The sequence below is a fragment of the Erpetoichthys calabaricus genome, chromosome 5 (genome assembly GCF_900747795.2).
Source record: "Erpetoichthys calabaricus chromosome 5, fErpCal1.3, whole genome shotgun sequence".
Classification (NCBI taxonomy): Eukaryota; Metazoa; Chordata; class Cladistia; order Polypteriformes; family Polypteridae; genus Erpetoichthys; species Erpetoichthys calabaricus.
Window position 1 is genome coordinate 181,963,020 of NC_041398.2, and position 20,613 is coordinate 181,983,632.

A 20,613-nucleotide genomic window follows, 5' to 3' on the forward strand; every position below is an offset into this window, starting at 1 on the left:
CTGAAAGCGGTTGACTGAATTAGTGAAATTGCGTTGTTTGATTCTCCCCGGAAAAAATGGAACAGCCTCACCGTGAATCCTCGTGTGTGTGGTGGATGATTAAGTCCTACCCCGGGGTCTCTCGTGGTGAGGTCCTTGAAGTAAATCCGGCAGATGGAAAAACAAACTGGATGGATAAGCGCGATATGGAAAACAACAGGTACAGTGTGGTCGTGATTGTGACATTTAACACTAACTATGTGGTCCCGCTACATCCCCCCCCCCCCCAACCTTGGACAAGGGAGTGCCGAAGTACGGCTTGAGATTGGCCACATGGATTGTGTCTATCTTGGAGTCAGTGCCGATACCCCTTTGAAACTGGAAGTTGACTGGACCTGTTTGAGATATGATTTTGGCTGGACCTAACCATTTAGGCGCTAGCTTGGCGGAGAACCTTTTGCTGGCATCCAAGAGATGGTGAGCTCTAATCCAGACCAAATCACCCGGCTGAAAGTGCGCTTCCTTACGCCGGGTATTATATAACTTGGCATGTCTGGATGTCGAACTCACCAACCTCTGTTGGATTCTCCGCCGTAATTCCTCCATTTTAAATAAATTATTGTAGCTGGTCGTTTCTGGACTAGGGGCTCTGGGAAGGAGTCGGTCAAGCGGGCCCTTTAGCTGTCTGCCCAGCGCAACCAAAGCAGGCGTCTCACCTGTGACTTCATGCACAGCAGTGTTCAGGGCAAACCGGAGCTCGGGGAGCCATTTATCCTAATCCTGATGGCGTTCACCCACATAGGAGGCGATCATGTTCTTCAGGGTCCGGTTCACTCGCTCTGTCATGTTAGCCTGGGGATGGTAAGCTGTTGTCAGGTTTTTCTTCACTCCCCAGGCTGTATAAAGTTCATCTAATACAGAGCTCGTGAACTGCGGACCCCGGTCTGAGACTATGTTCTTCGGCACCCCCCAGCGGGTGAAGATTTCGTTCTTCAGGGTGGAGCAGACCTTGTTAGTTTTTGCGTCCGTTAAGGCAAACAGCTCCACCCACTTTGAAAAATAATCAATCACCACCATCAGGACGGTCTTCCTCGAGCTGGTAACAGGAAATGGCCCCATCAGGTCGACTCCCAAAGTCTCCCCCGGTCCATCCGCGATTGTCGATTGTAGAAATCCTGCCGGTTTACCAGGTGGGTTTTTGAGCTGCTGGCAGGTGATGCACTTCTTCACGTGGTGGCAAACGTCTTTCCGGACAGACGGCCACCACACAACCCCCAGGATCTTTAATAAAGTTTTTGTCCTTCCAAGGTGATTACCTAAAGGACTGTCATGATAGTAAGTTAGGAAGTCTGGGATGAGCTCTTCCGGGACCACTAGTTGGTGTTGCAGACCCCCAAGGGAGGATGGAGTGGTCCTGTACAGAACCCCCTGGAGGTCCACGAAGTGTACCCGGTCGGTACGCTGTTGTTCCAGTCCCTCCCTGATGCTCTGGCAGAATGGACTGGTGGCTTGTGTTTGAGCCAGGTCTTCAAGGCTTCTTGGCAGAGGGAGGATCATCTTCTTTGCCTCTGCCAAACACACCATCCCCGGTGGCTCCGACACCCTGGACAGAGCATCAGGCACAATATTGCCACAGCCCTTCCGATAGGTCACCTTGAAAGTAAAGTTCTGGAGGCATAATACCCACCTGGTTAGACGGGAGGAGTTCTTCGGGTGATTAAATACCCAGGTCAGAGCGTGATGGTCGGTGTACACTTCAAATTCAACCCCCTCCAGATAGTGTCTCCACTTTTCCACAGCCCACACGACAGCCAAACATTCTTTTTTAGCTGTCGAATAATTGAGGTCGGCGCCGTGCAAGGCTGGAGAGGCGTAAGCGATGACGTGTTCAGCCTGGTGGATTTTCTGAGTGAGCACGGCGCCAAGCCCCAGGTTGCTGGCATCTGTTTGTACCTGGAAAGTGAGCTGCGGATCTGGCTGGGCCAGAACGGGCGGCTCTTGAAGGTGGCTCTTTAGTTGCTCGACCGCGTCCTGGCATTCCGTTGTCCACTCCCACGGGACATCTTTTTTTCTTAAGTTGTTCAAGAGATCCGCTATATCAGCCATCCGGGGAATGAACTTGTGATACCACCCCACTAACCCAAGGAAACGTTGCAAAGATTTCAAATCCGTGGGTGTGGGGTAGTCTCGGATGGCTAAGGTTTTCTCGGGGTCTACAGCGACCCCCTCAGATGAAAGAATGTGCCCGAGGAAGCGTATGTGGGGTTGAATGAAGGTACACTTCTTCGTGTTCAGCGTAAGTTGCGCTTGATGTAATCGTTGGAAGATGGTGTCCAGGTCCTGGAGATGTTGTTTAATAGAAGGGGAGTAAATAATGACGTCATCGATGTATACAAAGCAGATCTTGCCTATCAACCCCCTCAGGACTTGCTCCATGAGCCGTTGGAAGGTGGCCCCAGCATTTTTAAGCCCAAAAGGATTGACTTTGAACTGGAACAAGCCTTCAGGGGTGATGACTGCCGTCTTCTTCTTACTCCCCTCGTCCATCGGCACCTGCCAATAGCCACTGCGGAGGTCTAGTGTGCTGAAAACTGCAGCTCCATGCAGCGACTCAAGAATCTCATGAACCAGGGGCATGGGATATGCGTCCAGGCTCGTCTTCCCGTTAACCCCCCTGTAGTCCACGCAGAAACGATAGGTGTCATCCGTCTTCTTCACGAGGACCACAGGGGACGCCCAGGAGGAGGAAGATGGTTCAATTATTCCCTCGGCGAGCATTCGATCAAGATGTTCTTTAATTATGCCCTTTTTTAGTGGAGAAACACGGTAAGCTCGGTGCCTTATTGGAACTTCGTCCGAGGTGTGGATCACGTGGGTAACTCCACGGGCGACTCCTAATTTCTCAGTCCACACCTCGGCCCACTTCTTCAGCACCGGCCTCACCTCTTCGGGCTGTTCCTCCACAGGGGCTGCCGCCGAGGTGCTTACGTCACTCCTCACTGCCGCGTAGAAGCCAATGAATTCGGAGCCCAGATCTTCTTTTGATTTATGTTTGAAGTCGCATACCCCTTCCCCTGGCACCGTATACCCCCTGGGACTGAGATGGATGGTCATCCTCATGGTGGTTAAAGAGTCCAGCCCGAGGAGTAACGGGACGGACAGGTGCCGGTCATCCAGGACATACGTATCCATTTCCCAGGTGGTGGAGAGTACACTGTACCTCAAGGGGACTTTGCCCAGGGCTCTGTGTTCACTCCCATCTGCCAATACAAATCGGACAGACGGGGCAGATGTTAAGTTGTCTGTCGGTCGGCTAATCTTCTTCCACATGCTTGAGCGGATTAAGGTGTGATGGCTACCTGTATCCACCACCGCATCCACCTGCCACCCCCCCCAGCTTCACTGGGACGATCAGGAGGGACGTACTCGCTTGCATGATGGCGAGATCGGCTTCCGACCGGCAAGGTTTGGCTCGCTGGGGTTTTAGGGGCTGGGTTTCTCGTGAACTGGCTTGTACCTTGTTCCAGTACGTTTTTGAGTTTCCCCAGTCCCGTTCCACTTGAGAGCCCACCTTCACCAGGTATTCCACCGACCCCACAACCCCCCTGAGACCCCCAGCTAACCGCGGGTTACAGGCATTAAGGATGTGGCGGACCACCTCTTCTTCAGACATAGCCGGCCGCCACTTCAAACACAAAGCCCGATATTCATAGGCGAAGTCCCGGATGGATTGCGAAGGCAGTTGCACCATGGATCGCAGCTTGTCCTCCAGTTCAGATTCATAGTCTTCCGGAAGAAAAGCCGCAAGGAAAGATCGACGAAAGGATCCCCAGTCTTTAATGTTCTTCTTGGCCGTCAGCCACCAGCTCCGCACCAGCCCCGAGAGGGATGCCCCTATCACCCCCATAAGCTCTTCTGGGGTTAAAGGGTTAACAGCCAGGTACGCCTCCCCTTCTTCCACAAAGTTGAGGACATCATCGATGTTATAAGGGGCCCCCAACTTGGGAAAGGAAAGGCGCACCCCAGGAACAGAGGGCCGATTGATGTATTCACCCCCCCCCCACGAGACCCGTACGGCGTTGAATGACAGGGTGACTGACGTAACGTCTGGAGACTCCTTCGGACCTCCCCCTGAAGAGTTTCTTGCCAGCGTTGATCCCGCCTCTGGAGGCACAACACGATTTTCCCGCCCCAGGAGTTGAACTTGCTCATTGAGATATTCTTTTACTTCCTCCTGGGAGCTGCTGATGCGAGCCCGCAAGGCATCTTCACGCCCGAGCACACTTTCAGCAACCTCGCGGACTTTCTCATCCAGCCGGGTTAGTTGTTGCGCCAGATCTTCCCACGGAGGCGAGACATCCTCCAGGCATTCCTCCTCAGGTCCATGGTGATCTTCGAGGTACAGCGACTGCAATGAATCCACCACCTCCTGCACCGCTGAACACGCTCTGACCGTGACGTGCCGCGCCCCGGCTACTCCATCATCACACCGCGGTGAAGCAATGGTGTCGTCCTGCTCGGCACACACTATAGACATGTTAAATGGGGAAAATGTTTAAAGGCAGACAGCGATAGATATTTATTAAGATTTCCTCAGAGAGGGCACCACTTTATGTAATGGCCGACCCCTTTACCCAGCCGGCAGCTACACTCCCAAGACCTGTGGCTTGGATGATTTACTGAGAAATAATCTAACTATCAAGCCGTACTTCTTACCAATTAAACTTTTCCCCCACAATCGACGGTGAAAAGATAAGTACACAAAACAGGATGTAAAATTTAAACGGGTTATATGTATTAAGTGAAATGACATGCAAAAAATAGAAACATAAATATATAAATATCCCTCCACCCCAGCAATAACAAGACACCACCAAGTATATATATACAACAAAAACCCTCCCTTGTCCCTGTAACAAATAAACACACAACACGAATAACAACAATGACTGATAAACTGAAAATGAATGAGAACGTGAGTCCGGTAATAAAGAAACTGCCCTGAAAGCGGTTGACTGAATTAGTGAAATTGCGTTGTTTGATTCTCCCCGGAAAAAATGGAACAGCCTCACCATGAATCCTCGTGTGTGTGGTGGATGATTAAGTCCTACCCCGGGGTCTCTCGTGGTGAGGTCCTTGAAGTAAATCCGGCAGATGGAAAAACAAACTGGATGGATAAGCGCGATATGGAAAACAACAGGTACAGTGTGGTTGTGATTGTGAAAAAAAATCTCCTTCTCTCCTCTCTCTTCCTTCTCCTCCTGCTGGCTTAAATAGTCCTGTGACAGCTGTGATTGATTGATTGTAAACAGGTGTTTTCCAGGTTTGTGGCTGTGGTCTCCTTCCATCATCCATCCCCCTTTACGGGGACGGCATTAACTGGTACACAAACAGTAAACGGGACAATGAAACGAGACGCACTCAGAACTGACATTTAACACTAACTATGTGGCCCCGCTACAACATATTTCCATCTTTTGAACAATTACGTTCAAAATTCAACCTCCCAGCTACACATTTCTTTCACTATCTTCAAATTAGAAATTTTGTTAAACAGAAATTGCCCGATTTCCCCCACCCCGCACCCTCCACAATGCTGGAAAAAATACTGCTCAATTTCAAGGAATTAAACACCATTTCCGCATTATATAAAATTCTATTAGAGTCCCTACCTTTCAAAGATCCAAGAGGACATTGGGAAGAAGATCTCTTAATCAATATATCAGAAAAGGAGTGGAAGGTAGGAAAGCAGAGAATTCACTCGAGCTCCATATGCGCAAAGCATAGAATTATTCAACTAAAAATTATATATCGAGCCCATCTGTCTTGCTTAAAACTGTCCAAAATGTTTCCAGGGCAAGATCCAACCTGCGAACGCTGCAACCAAGCTCCTGCCTCACTGGGTCACATGTTCTGGGCCTGCACCAAACTAACATCATTTTGGACCAAAATTTTTAAGTGCCTTTCAAACAGCCTTGGGGTCACAATCCCTCCTAACCCATTAACAGCTGTGTTTGGTGTTCTTCCAGACGAACTTGAAGTGGAGAAGGACAAGTAAACGGTGATTGCATTCATTACACTTTTGGCACGCAGACTTATTCTGTTAAATTGGAAGAATCCTAACTCTCCTCTGATAAGTCAGTGGGACACCGATGTTTTATATTATTTGAAATTGGAAAAAATCAAATTCTCAGTTAGAGGATCTGTACAATATTTTTTCAAAACCTGGCAGGATTTAATCAATATTATTTTAGAATAAGAGAAATAACTATTACCGCATTTAATTCCCTTCTCCATCTCTTATTTACCTATATATTTATTTCTCCCTTTCTTCTATTTATTGTTGCCTTATTAAAAAGCCCTAAGCAATTCTCCTTTGGCTTAGCTCTCCTTCTCAGGGGTGGGGTTTGATTTGTCTTCAATTTTGTTTGGTTATAAATTGATCTGTTTGTATGGAATGATTACAATAAAAATTAATAAATAAAATTAAAAAAAATGTGTAGGAAAAGATCTTGACATTGATAGTGGATGAATATTCAACATGAATAGAAGCTTCTATAGTAAATTTTCCAAAATCTGAAGTAACACTGAAAAACTGAGATGAAATTTTATTATACATTGGATACATAAGATACTTAAATGACATTAGATGACTTAACAGGAAGCACTTATCGATCTGGGAGTTCCTGCAGTTGCAGAGACCCAATACCCATCAATTTACAAATTGGATATGTAAAATACTAAAATTATATTAAATACGTTAAGAAGAAGCAATGATCAAGCTGGGAGTTCCTGCAGTTGTAGAGACCCAATAGCCATTGACTTACTTAAAAATTCAGTGGAGAACTCCAATACAAAGACAAATGGGGAGACAAGCATCATTTCTGGAAAAAAAAAAAGATTCAGTGTACAGTGCTATTACCAGTGAGACTTTTTCAGAAAAGACATCCTCAAATGAATAATTTTATTTACTATGAATGAGACTGCCAGTAAAAGCACAAGAAAGTACTCTGTCCTTGACAGTAATAAATAATGTATCCAGGGCTTTCCCAGTTGCTTTTAATTTTTTTTTTTTAAGTTTATTTTGTATTGTTAATATTAAGTAAGACTAACCTGACAGAAAGCTGTAAACTTGCTATTTGTTCATTGTTAACCTTAGTTATACATGAGTGACTGTGAACTCGAAGATAAAAGGATGAATTTGTAGCAGGGTCAGGGTTTCCAGATGTTTGGTTTTCACGCTAAATTGGACTATTTTAGAAAGTGTTGCAAGGGCAAAAGTTTTGATTTGACAGTGTGTGGATTTTTGTGCTATTTCTAAAGGTTGATAGCGTACAAATTACATAGGGGAACCCCCAACATTAAAAGCTGGAAAAACATCAAGGGTGAAAACTTTCAACAGTGGCAAAACTCAAGTGGAACCCAACCTGGACATCTACAGCCCCAACACACTCCACTGGTTCTCAACAGTGTCATTCATTTGGCTGGTCCACAGCACCATTAGGTGGATTTTCAGCTGTCATTGATCTGGAAATATTTCCAGGATCTGGCAAGTAATGCCATTGTATTTACCTCCTGAGAAGAAAGAGAATGTTGTGTGCAATTCCAGTTGACATCAGTAGATGGAGATATAACAATGTGCAAGGCACTGTGATTGAAGATGTGACAACAGGATGATAACAAGCTGATCCAGAAATGACAGGATATGTTTAAGCCAGAAAAGACCTTGATTTTTGTTATATTTTTTTTGTTTTGCCACAATTTACTTGTATGTTTTCTTTTCACCAATGATACAGTATATAGCAAATTTCCAATAACAAGCCCAGCATACTACATAATACACACTGTTTTGCAAAGCACAAATATACAATGAGGAACTTGCTCATTGGTGCTAAGATAGGCTTGAATAACAAAACCTTGTTCAGAAAACAGATTTATTAAAAAAAAACTAGAGAAACATTAAGGCTTTTCCTTCAACACATATGGTACTAAATAGTTTGATATTTTTCTGTGGGTGCAAAAATAATTATCAAAACAAACAAAAGAAAATCAAATGCACAGAGTATGCTTTTGGTGTATTAGTGACAGCATAAGAAAAATATAAAAAACCCTTTGAAAAACACTGGCTTGGAAGTAATGTTTTCCTATTCCTTTTCCTTCTCTTTATCTCAAATCAATTACTTCTATCATTACACTATTATGGAAATCAAGAGCCTGTCTCTGTAGCGTCAACTTAGACTGTATTTATATATAGTTAATTAACACATTTTTCTGTTTTATGACTTCATTTTTTCTAATATTATACAAACCACTTTGGACTTTGGCTTAAAATATGTAGCTGTGATAATAATATTTAGCATATTAGAGCCTTCAAATTGAGTAATGAGACCAATTTTAAAGTTAAAACCTTACATCAAATTGTGACTGAGGTGAAAATTTAATCAGATCAGGTAAAGCATACTTTGTATTCTGAACCTGAATTATCTTAGTAACATCTCATTATACTTTTCAATTCAAAAATCACCAGGTTCCTATTACCATTAGCATCTGCATCACCATTACTATTAATAAGGTGCAGAGTGGGAGTTTTAGGGGTGATAGGTATCAGCTTGTTCTTTTGTCCTTTCTCCCTTGACTACCTTTATGTGACATACTTGAGGGGGAGTAAGAACAGTGCACTACGTGTTTCTGCGTTTAACATAAATGAAATGAACTCCATCAAAGAGCACTGTAGTAATATATGAATACTTTACAAAATACACTATAAATTATCTTTCACAATTTAACTATGTTTCAACTGCTTTTAATATTTTAATCATATATTTGTACCACAAGATTACACAGTCTTGTGTACACTTCAATAATTTATAGTCTAGTTTATAGTCTGTGCCTTCCAGTAGCGGAGACAGGGAACACACAGTTCTATTTTCATTGACAGAAGCTTGCTTGTTAACTTCAGATGTGTCATCTTCTTCTAAAGTATGTTGAGGTCTTTTAAAGAAACTGTACAGAGAGCTCTGTTTAGCCATTTTAATGTTCACTTTTTTAGGCTACTTTAACCTTGGTTTTTCACCTTATACTAATTTGCTTAACAAGCTGTGAGCAAATGATCATGCATGCACGTGCAGCACTCAATAGAATGATTGGATGGGGATGTTGATCAAAAAAAAACCAAATTAAATGTTGATATATTTATATGTTATAAGAGAATGAATAATACTAACATAAATATCAAAACTGTTTTACATAAAATATATATTGTCAAAAAAAAGGAAAAAGAAAAAGGAACAGGTTTCCAAGGAACAAAATCTTTATTGCTGAACTGGCAGGTACAAACACAAGACCTTATTCAGAAGGGGTTTGTCAACAGCAGAAAAGCACACAGGTTGTAGCTGTCAAACATGGCGGTCCAGGTCAAAAGAAAGCAAAGTCCTCCCTTATCAAGCAGGTTGAGCAGCTCAGAAGCAGCAAGTGGAGCAGATACAGTCTGAGGGAGAGAGAGCAGAAGAGTGAGCCGTTAGGGTGGCCAGAGCCCAATCTTTTAAATGTTCTAAACCTTGTGCGAGAAGCATGTTGCGCGTAAGTCTGCAAGCCTGCAGCTGATCCCATAAAGGGGATGGGTAAGAGTGTGTTTGTTTCTCATTGAAATACTGTTTAAGGGGGAGTTTCTGAAGGGCAGCTGTGTTTCTTTGCCATAGGTTTACTGTTTAACACAGAGACAGCTTGCAGTTAAGAGCATAAGAACGGGAGGAAAAACGGAGCAGGGGAACTACTGAATTGCTCATGAGCAATGATCGCCATCATTAAGGACAACCGTTATGGGCCACTAACCAGCTGCGACACCAGTCACACCCTATATATTTCAGTATGAAAACTGAAAATTGATTGGGTAGGTGGGGGTTCTGAGTGGGTGGACAATCGTCCATCCACACCCACCTTTTACTATGCTACTGTTCAGTAGCTGAATATTTTATTGAGGATTCCATTTTGTTTTGAAGAAAGAAATCTGGAAGAAGTGTGGAAAAACAATATTTACTACCTTATATATTTCTGAAAAGAAATCAACTTTTAAAACACAAAGGAAATTACAATGTACATGGTTATGTACAATCAAAAAGGATTTTCTTAAGAACATCCATTTTAGTTGCAAAATTCCAGTCAGGGGACAGCTACGTGAACACCATATCTAGAGACCCTGTTGTCCCTGCATCCCCGAGCACTCACTAATACATGAAGTTTTATGATTCTATGATGGCCTTCATGCTTTTGGCCATATTAAAAGGACAATACTGACACCATTCTTCCTGCTCAGGACTAACAACTTCCCTCTATCTGCTGTCTGTGAGGTCATTGACCTTCCTTCTGAATCTCCATGGCCTTTCACTGCCTTAACAAAGGCAGGAATAGGTGACCCCCTAGTGTTTTAGGTAAACATTGTTATTTTTCTTGGAATATAATTTCTGTCTTCTCCTCAGGAGATCACTTACAAGGAAAAGAAATTATACCATTCCTCTGGATTTCCATTCTAACATAGAGAAAAGCCAAGCAAAATGACACCTTTTATTGGCTAACTAAAAAGATTACAATATGCAAGCTTTCAAGGCAACTCAGGCCCCTTCTTCAGGCAAGATGTTTGATTACACACAGTACACCCAATATAAATACCAAAACGGGAACTGGGTCTGATACTGCAGCTAGTTTAAACATCTTTCTGTTTATTTAGTGGTTAAACTTGATGTAAATCACATATATACTGTAGTAAAATGAGAAAAAACCCACATAGCTCCAAGTTGGGAAACTGCCAAATATATAATTTATTTTCTGAAAAAAATGTTTTTATTGGACAATGATCTACAAATATGCAACTGAGGATAGAGGTGGGGGTAAAGACATCTTGGTGATTTTTATTGAGTTGATGTTTCATTTTTAATTTTGTGGCAGAAAGTAGTTGAATTTATAGTTTGGATGTTCATTAATGTACAGAAATGATCCATCTGCCCATCAATTTCGACATCCATCCATGATCTTTATTGCCTAATGTGGTTCAGGAACCAACCCTGAATGTGATCCTTATGTTAATCAACATGTGTTGCTACTGTCGTAGCGAAAAATTGTCACCAGAAGTCTTTTTACCTAAAATGAAAGCTATTAGGAGTCTCAGGATAGGCAAACAGAGTCTATAATTTTATTGCAATAAAATAACAATAAAAATAACAGACTCAACCAAATACGGCCAAATTGAGCTGAGCCCCGAACAGTTCAAAACCCAAAACTTATATATCATTTCTTATCACTCTGACCTCGTTCAATTAGCTCATTCTGCACCTGTTTTTACTGTCCATTGTTCCTCTCTTGTTTCTGTTTTGCTTATTTTTTATTGGTCTACAGCTGGTCAGATGCCTTCCTGTTACCATCTTTGGGCTTTTCTTATGTCATTTCCTTTCCTAAGCCTTTCACGCCTATTTTATAATGGTGGCCTGAAGCTAAGCTTTAATTTAAAAAGAAATATGGCATGTGCCTTTATTTAATCATTTGCTTGGCATGCTTGTTTTACATTTAATTTCTGTACTAAGGTTAAATGCTAGTATAATTTTCTAAACTTATTTATTCTAGAATATATTTTTGTTATTTTCCATACATTACATCATATCTGACCTTGGCAGCAATGCCTTTTTGCCATCTTTGCCGATTCACTATTCCAGCTGGCTTCTTATGTGCCTACTAGAATCTATTTTTTACTAATATCGTTTCTCAGCTTTCTGACTTCCGAACACAGGTGCACATGCTCCCCCTTCTTCTGTCCTCGGGTAGTTTCTGTGCGTCATTTTTGTCCTGTTCTCTTCTTCCTCTCTTAATACTGTTGATTCTCCTTTTTTTACTAGAAAATGCAATATGACTGATTTTTTAGTTAACCATTTGCTTGACCTATCTTATTTGCTTAACATTTTATTTTATGCTTAATCTAATGTTTCAGAAGCTTTTAATTACTTTTATGGCTATTTATGCTAATATGCTATTTATGCCTAATATATAAATTTTTCCTTCTATACTACCTATACAATCTGGTTATGACCAACATAAATGTCTTGGATAAATAGAGATATTCACATAAAACATTCCTTTCTAGAGCCATACAATAAACATCCAAATAAAGCAGGCAGAAGCCTATCAGAAAGATAGTTAAGAAAAAATAACATATTGTACACATAATGTTTAGCCAAGCCTAGTATTGCATCAGTATTTTTTTATTTTAAAGTTTTTGTTTCAGTAGTACAATATTATGAAAGTAGTTTGCAGCATTTAAATGTAATTTATTGTTTATTTTTATCAAACTCTTTTGCGACCAGGCTTTTGTCATCATCATATACTATTATTTGCAAATGTTCTTTACTTCAAAGTTTTATATAACAGTTATTATTTAGTTATTTTGTTACAACTATAGTGCAGTATATGAGAATATTCTTTATGTGCATATATTGCTTCCTGTTTTGCTATTTGAATGCACCCTGATACAGCTTTGTATATATATATTTGATAGATATAATGTAGCCAATCACTACACGAGTTGCTGCTATAATGTTGGGTGAAAAAATCGAACAGCGAATCAACATCAAATACCTCACGAAACTGAACAAAACGGCCAGAGAAAATTATGAAATGATAAAAACAGTGTACGGTGATAACAATTTGTCTTGCACACAGGTTTTTGAGTTGCACACACGTTTCAAGGAAGGACAAGAAAATGTGGAAGATGTTCAGTGCCCAGAGGGGGGGGTGGGTGCTTCATCAAGACAAAGCTCCTGAGCACACTGCTTTTTCCATAAAGTAGTTTTTGACTGACAAAAACATTCTTGTCCTCGATCATCCTCCCTGTTTGCCCGATTTAGCTCCCTGTGATTTTTACTTGTTCCCAAAAATCAAAAGTGACCTGAAGGGAACACATTTTTCTTCAATGGATGAAGTGAAGACAGAAACAGCAAGCCTCAAGCAAGAAGACTTCCAGCACTGTTTCAATCAATGGAAGATACGTATACAGTAGTGTAGATATTGGGAGGGGGAGTATATAGAAGGTGACAATGTTTAGAATGCTGTAATTCATCAATACTTTTTATTTTTTTACCAATACAGATATTTTTGTGTCTCACCTCGTAGAAGTAGGTGGGAGGTGAGGAAAATTGGGCAGATTTTGTTTAGTTAAGTTTTTAATTTGGAGATAGTGAAAGAATTGTCTAACAACATAATTACAGTGGAGTTTCCTTCATCAGAGAATATCAGAATGTCATTTACAACACGCATTAGTGCTGTTTCTGTACTATGACCAGTGCGGAAACCAGACTGGAATTTCTCAAATAAATTGTGATGCGCAAGGTGTGACTGAAGCTAATAGGCAAATACTTTTTCTAGTATTTTAAAGAGAAAGGGTAAATTTGAAATGGGTCTATAGTTATTAAGAATGTGTGGGTTTAGTTCTGACTTTATATGGAGTCACTGACATGGCAAGGAAATATTTTTAGACTAATAATAAGTTGTACAAAGATCAAAAACCTTAAAAAAACTGACACATAGTTATCCAGTTGAAAAGAGGAAAGTAAACAAAAACTGCAGTTGACAGCATTCCTTGAAAAATTAAAATTCTGAGTTCACATAGCCTAGGTCTACAATCCTGTAATATATCACGCATCATGCCGTACTTCTTCCAAGGCAGGCGCTGAATTTGAAGTAACACCTAAGAATTACATACCAGCTTAGATTAAGCCTTTGTACTTTGGCTACATTAAATGTAGTTGATGTATATTTATGTACTAACCAATATAGTGTAGCACATAAGGAGAACATTTACTATAATACTTTTATTTTTTCTGCTTTTTATTCTCTTGCTTACTCTTTTTTAAAAATTTTCCACTATATTTTATATTGCTTAAAATGGTTATTTTGCACTTTTGGCATTCACAAATACAGAATACTTGTATTGAAGTTTCCAAAAAAATTAGAACTTTGTTATAGGTCCACTCTGTGTATTAAGTTTTTACTTAATTTTTGCATAAAAAGCAATTATTTCCCAAAAAACTAATCAATGAAACTAACTATTCAAAATACAGCATGCAGAGAAATTATGGTGCTGATGGTGCAGTTTTGTCATCTGCATAATGATAGGCTGAAACAAATCAGTTACAAATTAATCAAAACAAATGGCCTTAGTGCTGTATCCACATCAAAAGAGAAATTCATAACTTCACATAAATCCATTGGTGCAGTGATAAGTGGGAGTGTCAAAACTGGACATATCTAGAATGAGGATGGTGGCCCATGTGTAGCATCTGAGGTTCCTTGTCTATTTTTCTCTGCCAGTAGAAAAACACATCTAAAGCCAACGGGTGAGTTAGGGAAACTGACATGGGGATGATCTAGCTAGAAACAGAAAAAAAAGGTTAGTGGGACTATTGTAAAAAAAACAGTGCAACAACATTGAATATCAGTAATAGTTAGGGCCAGTGAGGTAATTTCCATTTTGTTTTTATTATTTTTCTATTTGTTTTAACTTTTAAGTTTTCCACTTTTTGTACTCATTATTTGATTCATAAACTCATTTATTTAAATTTATTTTAAATTCACTTTTTCTGTCCCACATTAGGTTGGCACAATTTACACTAGAATTACCAAAACTTACGAGAAAACTCGTAAATCCGGCCCACCTTAAATCCACTCGCACGTCTCCATTCAGCGTCTTTTGTCTTGTAAATGTGTCGATAATCCCAAGCAGCCTGCTATACCATCCCCACCACCACTGGAGAAACTGCAAAAACCTCTCCCAACTGAAGCCTTGTTTATCAGTGAGTCAGATACTTAGGCTAAAAAAATATATCGTTATTCGGAACACATTCATTTCACGTGTTCTCTGTGTCTACAAAGATCTACTGTCTATGTAAGTGTAGGATGACAGAAAATGTTGAACACATACCTAAAAGACAAACTTTTTCCAAGTTTTAGTACTAACAACAAAATTTTGGCATGAAGTGCATAATGTGTAAAGACTGAAGTCCAAATATCAAATAAGCACTTTCACAAAATATACAAGTATAACAGAACAAATGTGCTTTTTTTCCCCTAAGACTATAACCAAAGAAAAAGAAATCAGGTTAGTGTTGCTGGTTACCCTGACTTCTTGGTTGGCGTACAGCGGTTAGAGCTGCTGACTTCTTTTCAGAAGATCCTGGGTTCGAGTCTTAACGCGTCCCAAAATAAACGTTTTGAGTAGTGAGCTGTTCTTATTGTTACTATTATACAATAAAAGCATACATTTGATTGGAGTCTGTAACAGACGGTGTAAATGTATGGTACTTGTAAAGGTTAGCTTTTTTTTTAATTCAGTTTTATTCTCTCAGTCACGTTCACGCTCGCCCCGATCTGACACTGCTGTTTTCAAATAAAGACGAGCTATAACAGAGGTGAACTCAGACCGGAGAAAGAGAACAGAAGCCCTCCCTGCAAGAAACTTCCACTCACACATAAGAACAACACAGCTGCACCAGGCGTAAAGGCGAAAGATGGCACCGTTAGGATACAGGGTCCAGCGTCCTCCTGCCATTCACCTGTCCTTCAAAGAAACAGCATGGCTTACAGAGCTTGCCGACATATCGTGCAAACTCCTGTTTGTGATTATGTTTTGTGATTGACTTTACATAAGAAGCATTTATATGTTACTTATATAAAAGCTAGATCTAATGTTACTTATCTTGATTTATTTACTTATCTTCCTACAGCGTAAAGTCACAAGTACACTGCAAAGCTTCCTCTGTTTGACCGAAAAGGGCATGCTCACAAATTACACATGTATTGCCATGAAAAATGCCTGCTGACACTTTAGTACGTGAGCAATGATACAAGAATGCAGTTAGATTTCTTTTTGGGCACGTACACCGTCCAGATCTAAACACTATGCTAATTTGTCTCAGATCTATGAAAACAGCATGCCTTAAAACCTGAAGACCCACCTTAAAGGACCACCATTGTCAATCAAAGCATCTCCACTAGTAAAGGAATTTATCAGGTTTTTTTTTCCTTTTGCCCACCCAACTTGGCCAGAAAGACAAACGGCAAAACGCATACATTTAACACTTGTATGTGGTGATGCTAAAATGTCACTTATTCAATTCAATTTAAGCAAAATCAGGGAAAAACAAAACAAAGAAAAAGCATTGTGGCAGGTGGCTGATTGCGAGCCGCACCCAGCTACCTATTTAAGGAGCCGCCGCCCTGCAATCAAGGCTGGAGTCGGGTAGGAGGTGGACAAGGCTGGTGCAGAGGGGGCGAGGAGAGGCCCTGTGTGACATGAGAGAAAGAGAGACGGCTCAGAGAGGAGCTTGGACTGTGAGAGACTGTGGGGGGTTTGGTGTGGTGCACATAGAGACTTTTGTATATAGTAGAATTGTAAAATAAACGTGTGGTGATGGCTGTAAACGTGTCTGCCTGTCTGTGTCCGGGGCGCACCCTTTCACAGCATGTAGTACCAGAAATTTAAATAGGCCCTAACAATAAAATAAAAATGACCTTGGAAGCACTTGCTTTAAAGATTCTATTTGCCTTTTATTAATTTTGCCTTTCTCTGTATTTTGCCTTCAGTGAAATGTGTCTTTAGTCATTTGTATGCCTTTAGTTAATTTGTGTTTTTTTTTTGTAAAGTGTGGTGGCCTATGAACTTTATATCAAGTCATAAACCGTATATTTGGGTATACAGTTTCCCATTCCTTCTTCTTAAAATCACTAGAGAACACACCAACCTTAAAAAATAAAATGCTGACTATAAAACTATTTCAGAGAATTTTTGTTTAAAGGTTCCACTGGTGTTATTTAGAATGATGAAAACTGGATTATCAGCAGTTGACCTTTCTTTTTCCTTATTCAAAGCCTTGGAAATACAGAGCAATCTGAAGCTGGCTTCATGATCTTTGCAAATCATTTTTGGCCAGAGGTATCAAGATGATTTGGATGATATTTTTAATCATTTATAAAGTGTTGGAATCCAACTGCAGTATACAGTATATTAAACTCATTGCAAACTTTTCATACAAAAGGGAAAATTTAAAAACTCTTCTCCCAAGTTTCCTCAGTCTTTGCTGATGCTCATTTTGAGCCATCATCTCCAGGCTACAGTTCTGTCCAGATCGAGCAGCCAACACTACACTACACTACACTACACTACACTACACTACACTACACTACACTGCTGTCCAAATCAAGTCATCAGTCTTAGTCTTCTCTGCCACCCAGACTAAACTCCCCCAGCCACAGTGTATCCCAGACACATTAATTACGTAACCAGAGTCTGTGACTAAAGCCATTTCAGTCTTCTTGCTTGTCTTCCAGTCCTGCAGCCAGAGGTTCCTGCCCACCCAAGTCAAATGGTGAGTTGAACATTTCTTAGCTTTTTGTTTGACTCTTGTTTCACAGTCAAATCACCCCCAACAGACTGCTCTAGAAGTCCTGCTGTCCCTGCCAGACAGTTTTGTGTAAATCTAGCTATCTGAAGCTGCAGGAATGCTCTTTAATGAGTATCTTCCTTAACTGCTGCCTAAGGCCACCCAGTCTTGCTGCCTGAGGTTCCACATAGGGTAATTCCTGGAAAGCAGGGCCCCAGCATGAAAACCAGAACCCACTGCTTGACCCCAAACATGTGACGTTTCAAGTTCTAGTACTGTGCCTTCAGACGGAGGCAATTCAAAGCAAACTGCCACACCATCAGAAGGAAATATACTCGGGAGTTTTTTGCTGCATATCTAGAGGATATCTCCAAATCTAGAGGTGCATCAAGATAGGGAGTCAGAATCTGCATTCCTGCTGGACTGTTCCACTTTTTTGCCAGGACATCTCATTTAAAAACTGATGTCAAACAATCTTTAAGATATCTGGAAGCCATTCACCGAGATGGGGGGTTATGTCATTGTTTTGGACAGATGGGCATCTCATCTTAGATGGGTAATTCCTTGTCAAGCCCAGAGTCCTTCATGAATGAATTGAAGGGAACTGCCTCCTGGGGTCATTTACATCCACAGTATGTCAGTATTCCTGTAGTGGATCTCCCACATTCTCATTCTCAGGGTGGCATGGGAGTTGTGGTATCCTAGGGTGACCCTGTAGTGTTTTATTGGAGCCACCGTGCTGCAGAAAGGATCCTTTACTATAGGGTGGTTCTGCATGACCCAGAACTGCTTCTGTCGTGGCAAAAAATTGTCACCAAAAGGCTTTTTACCAGAAATGAAGGCTATTAGGACTCAGAAGATAGGCAGACAGAGTTTATAGCTTTATTGCAAAAAAACAACAATAATAATAACACAGACTCAACCCAATACGGCCATATTGAGCTGAGCCCTGAACAGTTCAGAGCTCAAAACTTATATAGTAAATTCTTATCACTCCGACCTCGCTCAAATTTGCTGTTTTTCTCTGACTCCCCTCTGCACCTGTCCTGCCGATACCTCGAGTTCTCATGGGAACCATTATTATCTCCTGACTTCCCCTACAGCTGGCCTCCGGTATTTTACTGTCTATTGCCTATCTTTAGTTTCTGTTTTGCTTATTATGATTTAGTGTGTGTCTTATTATTTATTAGTTTCTTTAAGTTTTCTTTGTTCTGTTAACTATTTTTTAATTTTCTTGAATTGGTTTTGTAATTCTTCTTTGCTGTCGATTTTTGCTTTCTCCTTTTCATGTTTAGGTTGGGGGAAGGCAGAATCTCCAGAAGGTGAGCAGTTAATGTGGCTACCTCCTGACGTCTGATTTAAGGGCACTGCAGGCCCCTAGTTTGTCAGTTATTTTAGTTTGTCATTTTGTATATTTTGCCTCTTGTAAGTTTTTGCTGTCTTGAAATTTTAGCCTTTTTGCATATTGTTAGTTTTATCTTTTTTTTTTTCATTTGTCTTTAGTCATTTTTGGTGATTTTTTTAGTAACTGGGCCTAAAGTGTATTGGCCTGTAGTAATTTAGGTTAAGCACATTGTGAATTTTATATCAATCCTTTTCTAAATAAACCAATTAAACTTTAACCTGATCTTGGGAGTCAAATTTTCCTATTCCTAATTCTCCTCAAAATTCACAACATATTCTAAGCAACTCCTTTTGAGTATAATCACCACAGTGCTAAAAACAAAAGGAAACGGAAAGAATGGAAAAACAGACATAAGGATGAAAACAAAACACAGTTTTCACATTTAATTTTAGCTTTTGTTTTTAGCAACTAGTAACAATTCCTTGTTATCCTATATAAAAATAATGTTTATTCTGTGCCACTCAAATAATTTTCAGGTAAAACTAATATCTTGGTATCTTGCAACCAGTCATATCACCAGCGAATGGATATAAAATGAAACGTAAATAAACACAAAATCTACATAAAATGTTTTCAACCTGTTTTAATTAAAATATGTGCACTAGGTGATTTAATTAAATTTGGAGCATATCATGCAGTACCTTCTCTCTGGCATCCCTGATAGTAGAGCAGTGCAGTTGTTTGCTGGGACTGTTCATTGAATACTTAGCCATACAAGAGTGTGGCACTTCTGACAACACTTGATAGCTATGACACACTCTTTTGGACTCACTCTGTGAAGCAGATGATGAAGACTTATATTAGAGGGAACTGAGATGGCCAGACTTAATTTTAAAAACTTATATCAGCGGGTTGGAAAATGGATGGCTGGATAATTCTACAATACCACATATTCTTGCTTATGGACAATGAGAACTTTTTGAAAAGACACATTAGCCAGGAGAGTATTGTTGCAATGATAAAATAATATTTCCTGCATTCACTAGTACCTCTTTGGTCTGAGCTGTGATTTACAGCTGGTAATTGTTTTATGGAAAGCCTTAAAGCCAACAGTGATGTTGACAGCAAAGCCAGGAAGTCTGTTGACTACATGTAATTGTACAAATATGACCATAGAATTATGCATGCCATATTTATGTAACCCTTTGAGCCGTTCTGTTTTTAGAGTTGTGTTGTTTTTCATACCTCAACAACCCATATGGGATGCAGATAGCAACATTAGAACATTTTAAAAATAAAATATAAAAAGTTTCCCCATATTTATAGTGATAATGACGGAGTCTTTTTTCATCCTGTGATATCAGGTTGTTGAATATTCGCATTTGTAACCGTTAAACACATTAACTCTGTCTAAAGTTGATATGATGCATAAACCACCAAAACTGCCACATTCTTCATTATATAAGAGTTTGCTTTAAATGTTTGCAATCTGATAAAAGTGTTTTAACATGAAGTAATGAGTCAACTTTGAGGGCCACTAAGGTCAGAATACATGATTCTGGCCAGTCTTACATAACCTATTAATAATTGTTAGACATTTAAGGGATTTACAAATATTAGCAATTGAGTTTTTAAAAATAAATCAATAAAGTCAAAAGTCCAGATTAATAATTTATTCCATAAATGTATAAAGCTATACTTTTTGCATGAGGGCACTTGTCAGTTGCATCTTTTGACAATTCACCCTTTTAGCAATGAAGTGGGCCACTTTAATTTCATTTGTAATTCTGATCTCAGCTCACTTTGGGAAGTCAGGTCAGTATCAAGAGCAGAGTTTGATGAAAAAAAAAAGGTTTTCTTTTTTCCTTGTTT

At 40.1% G+C, this 20,613-nt stretch overlaps 1 protein-coding gene and 1 long non-coding RNA gene across 13 annotated transcripts in view; one reads left to right on the plus strand and one right to left on the minus strand.

The window, feature by feature from the left end:
• LOC114652093 (albumin 1-like) overlaps nt 1-20,613 on the plus strand; it is a 116,062-nt gene that overhangs the window by 55,303 nt on the left and 40,146 nt on the right. The window contains exon 1 of one of the 12 annotated variants that reach the window (XM_028802282.2): nt 20,420-20,556. The exons of the other annotated variants lie outside the window; for them this stretch is intronic. Coding sequence (XP_028658115.1) covers nt 20,496-20,556 — 61 coding nt within the window. The 5' untranslated portion in view covers nt 20,420-20,495. Of the gene's footprint in view, nt 1-20,419; nt 20,557-20,613 lie in introns of those variants that run through there. 12 annotated transcript variants of the gene reach the window in all.
• Nucleotides 1-20,613, minus strand: part of LOC127527948 (uncharacterized) — an 89,056-nt gene that overhangs the window by 33,500 nt on the left and 34,943 nt on the right. The window lies entirely within an intron of this gene.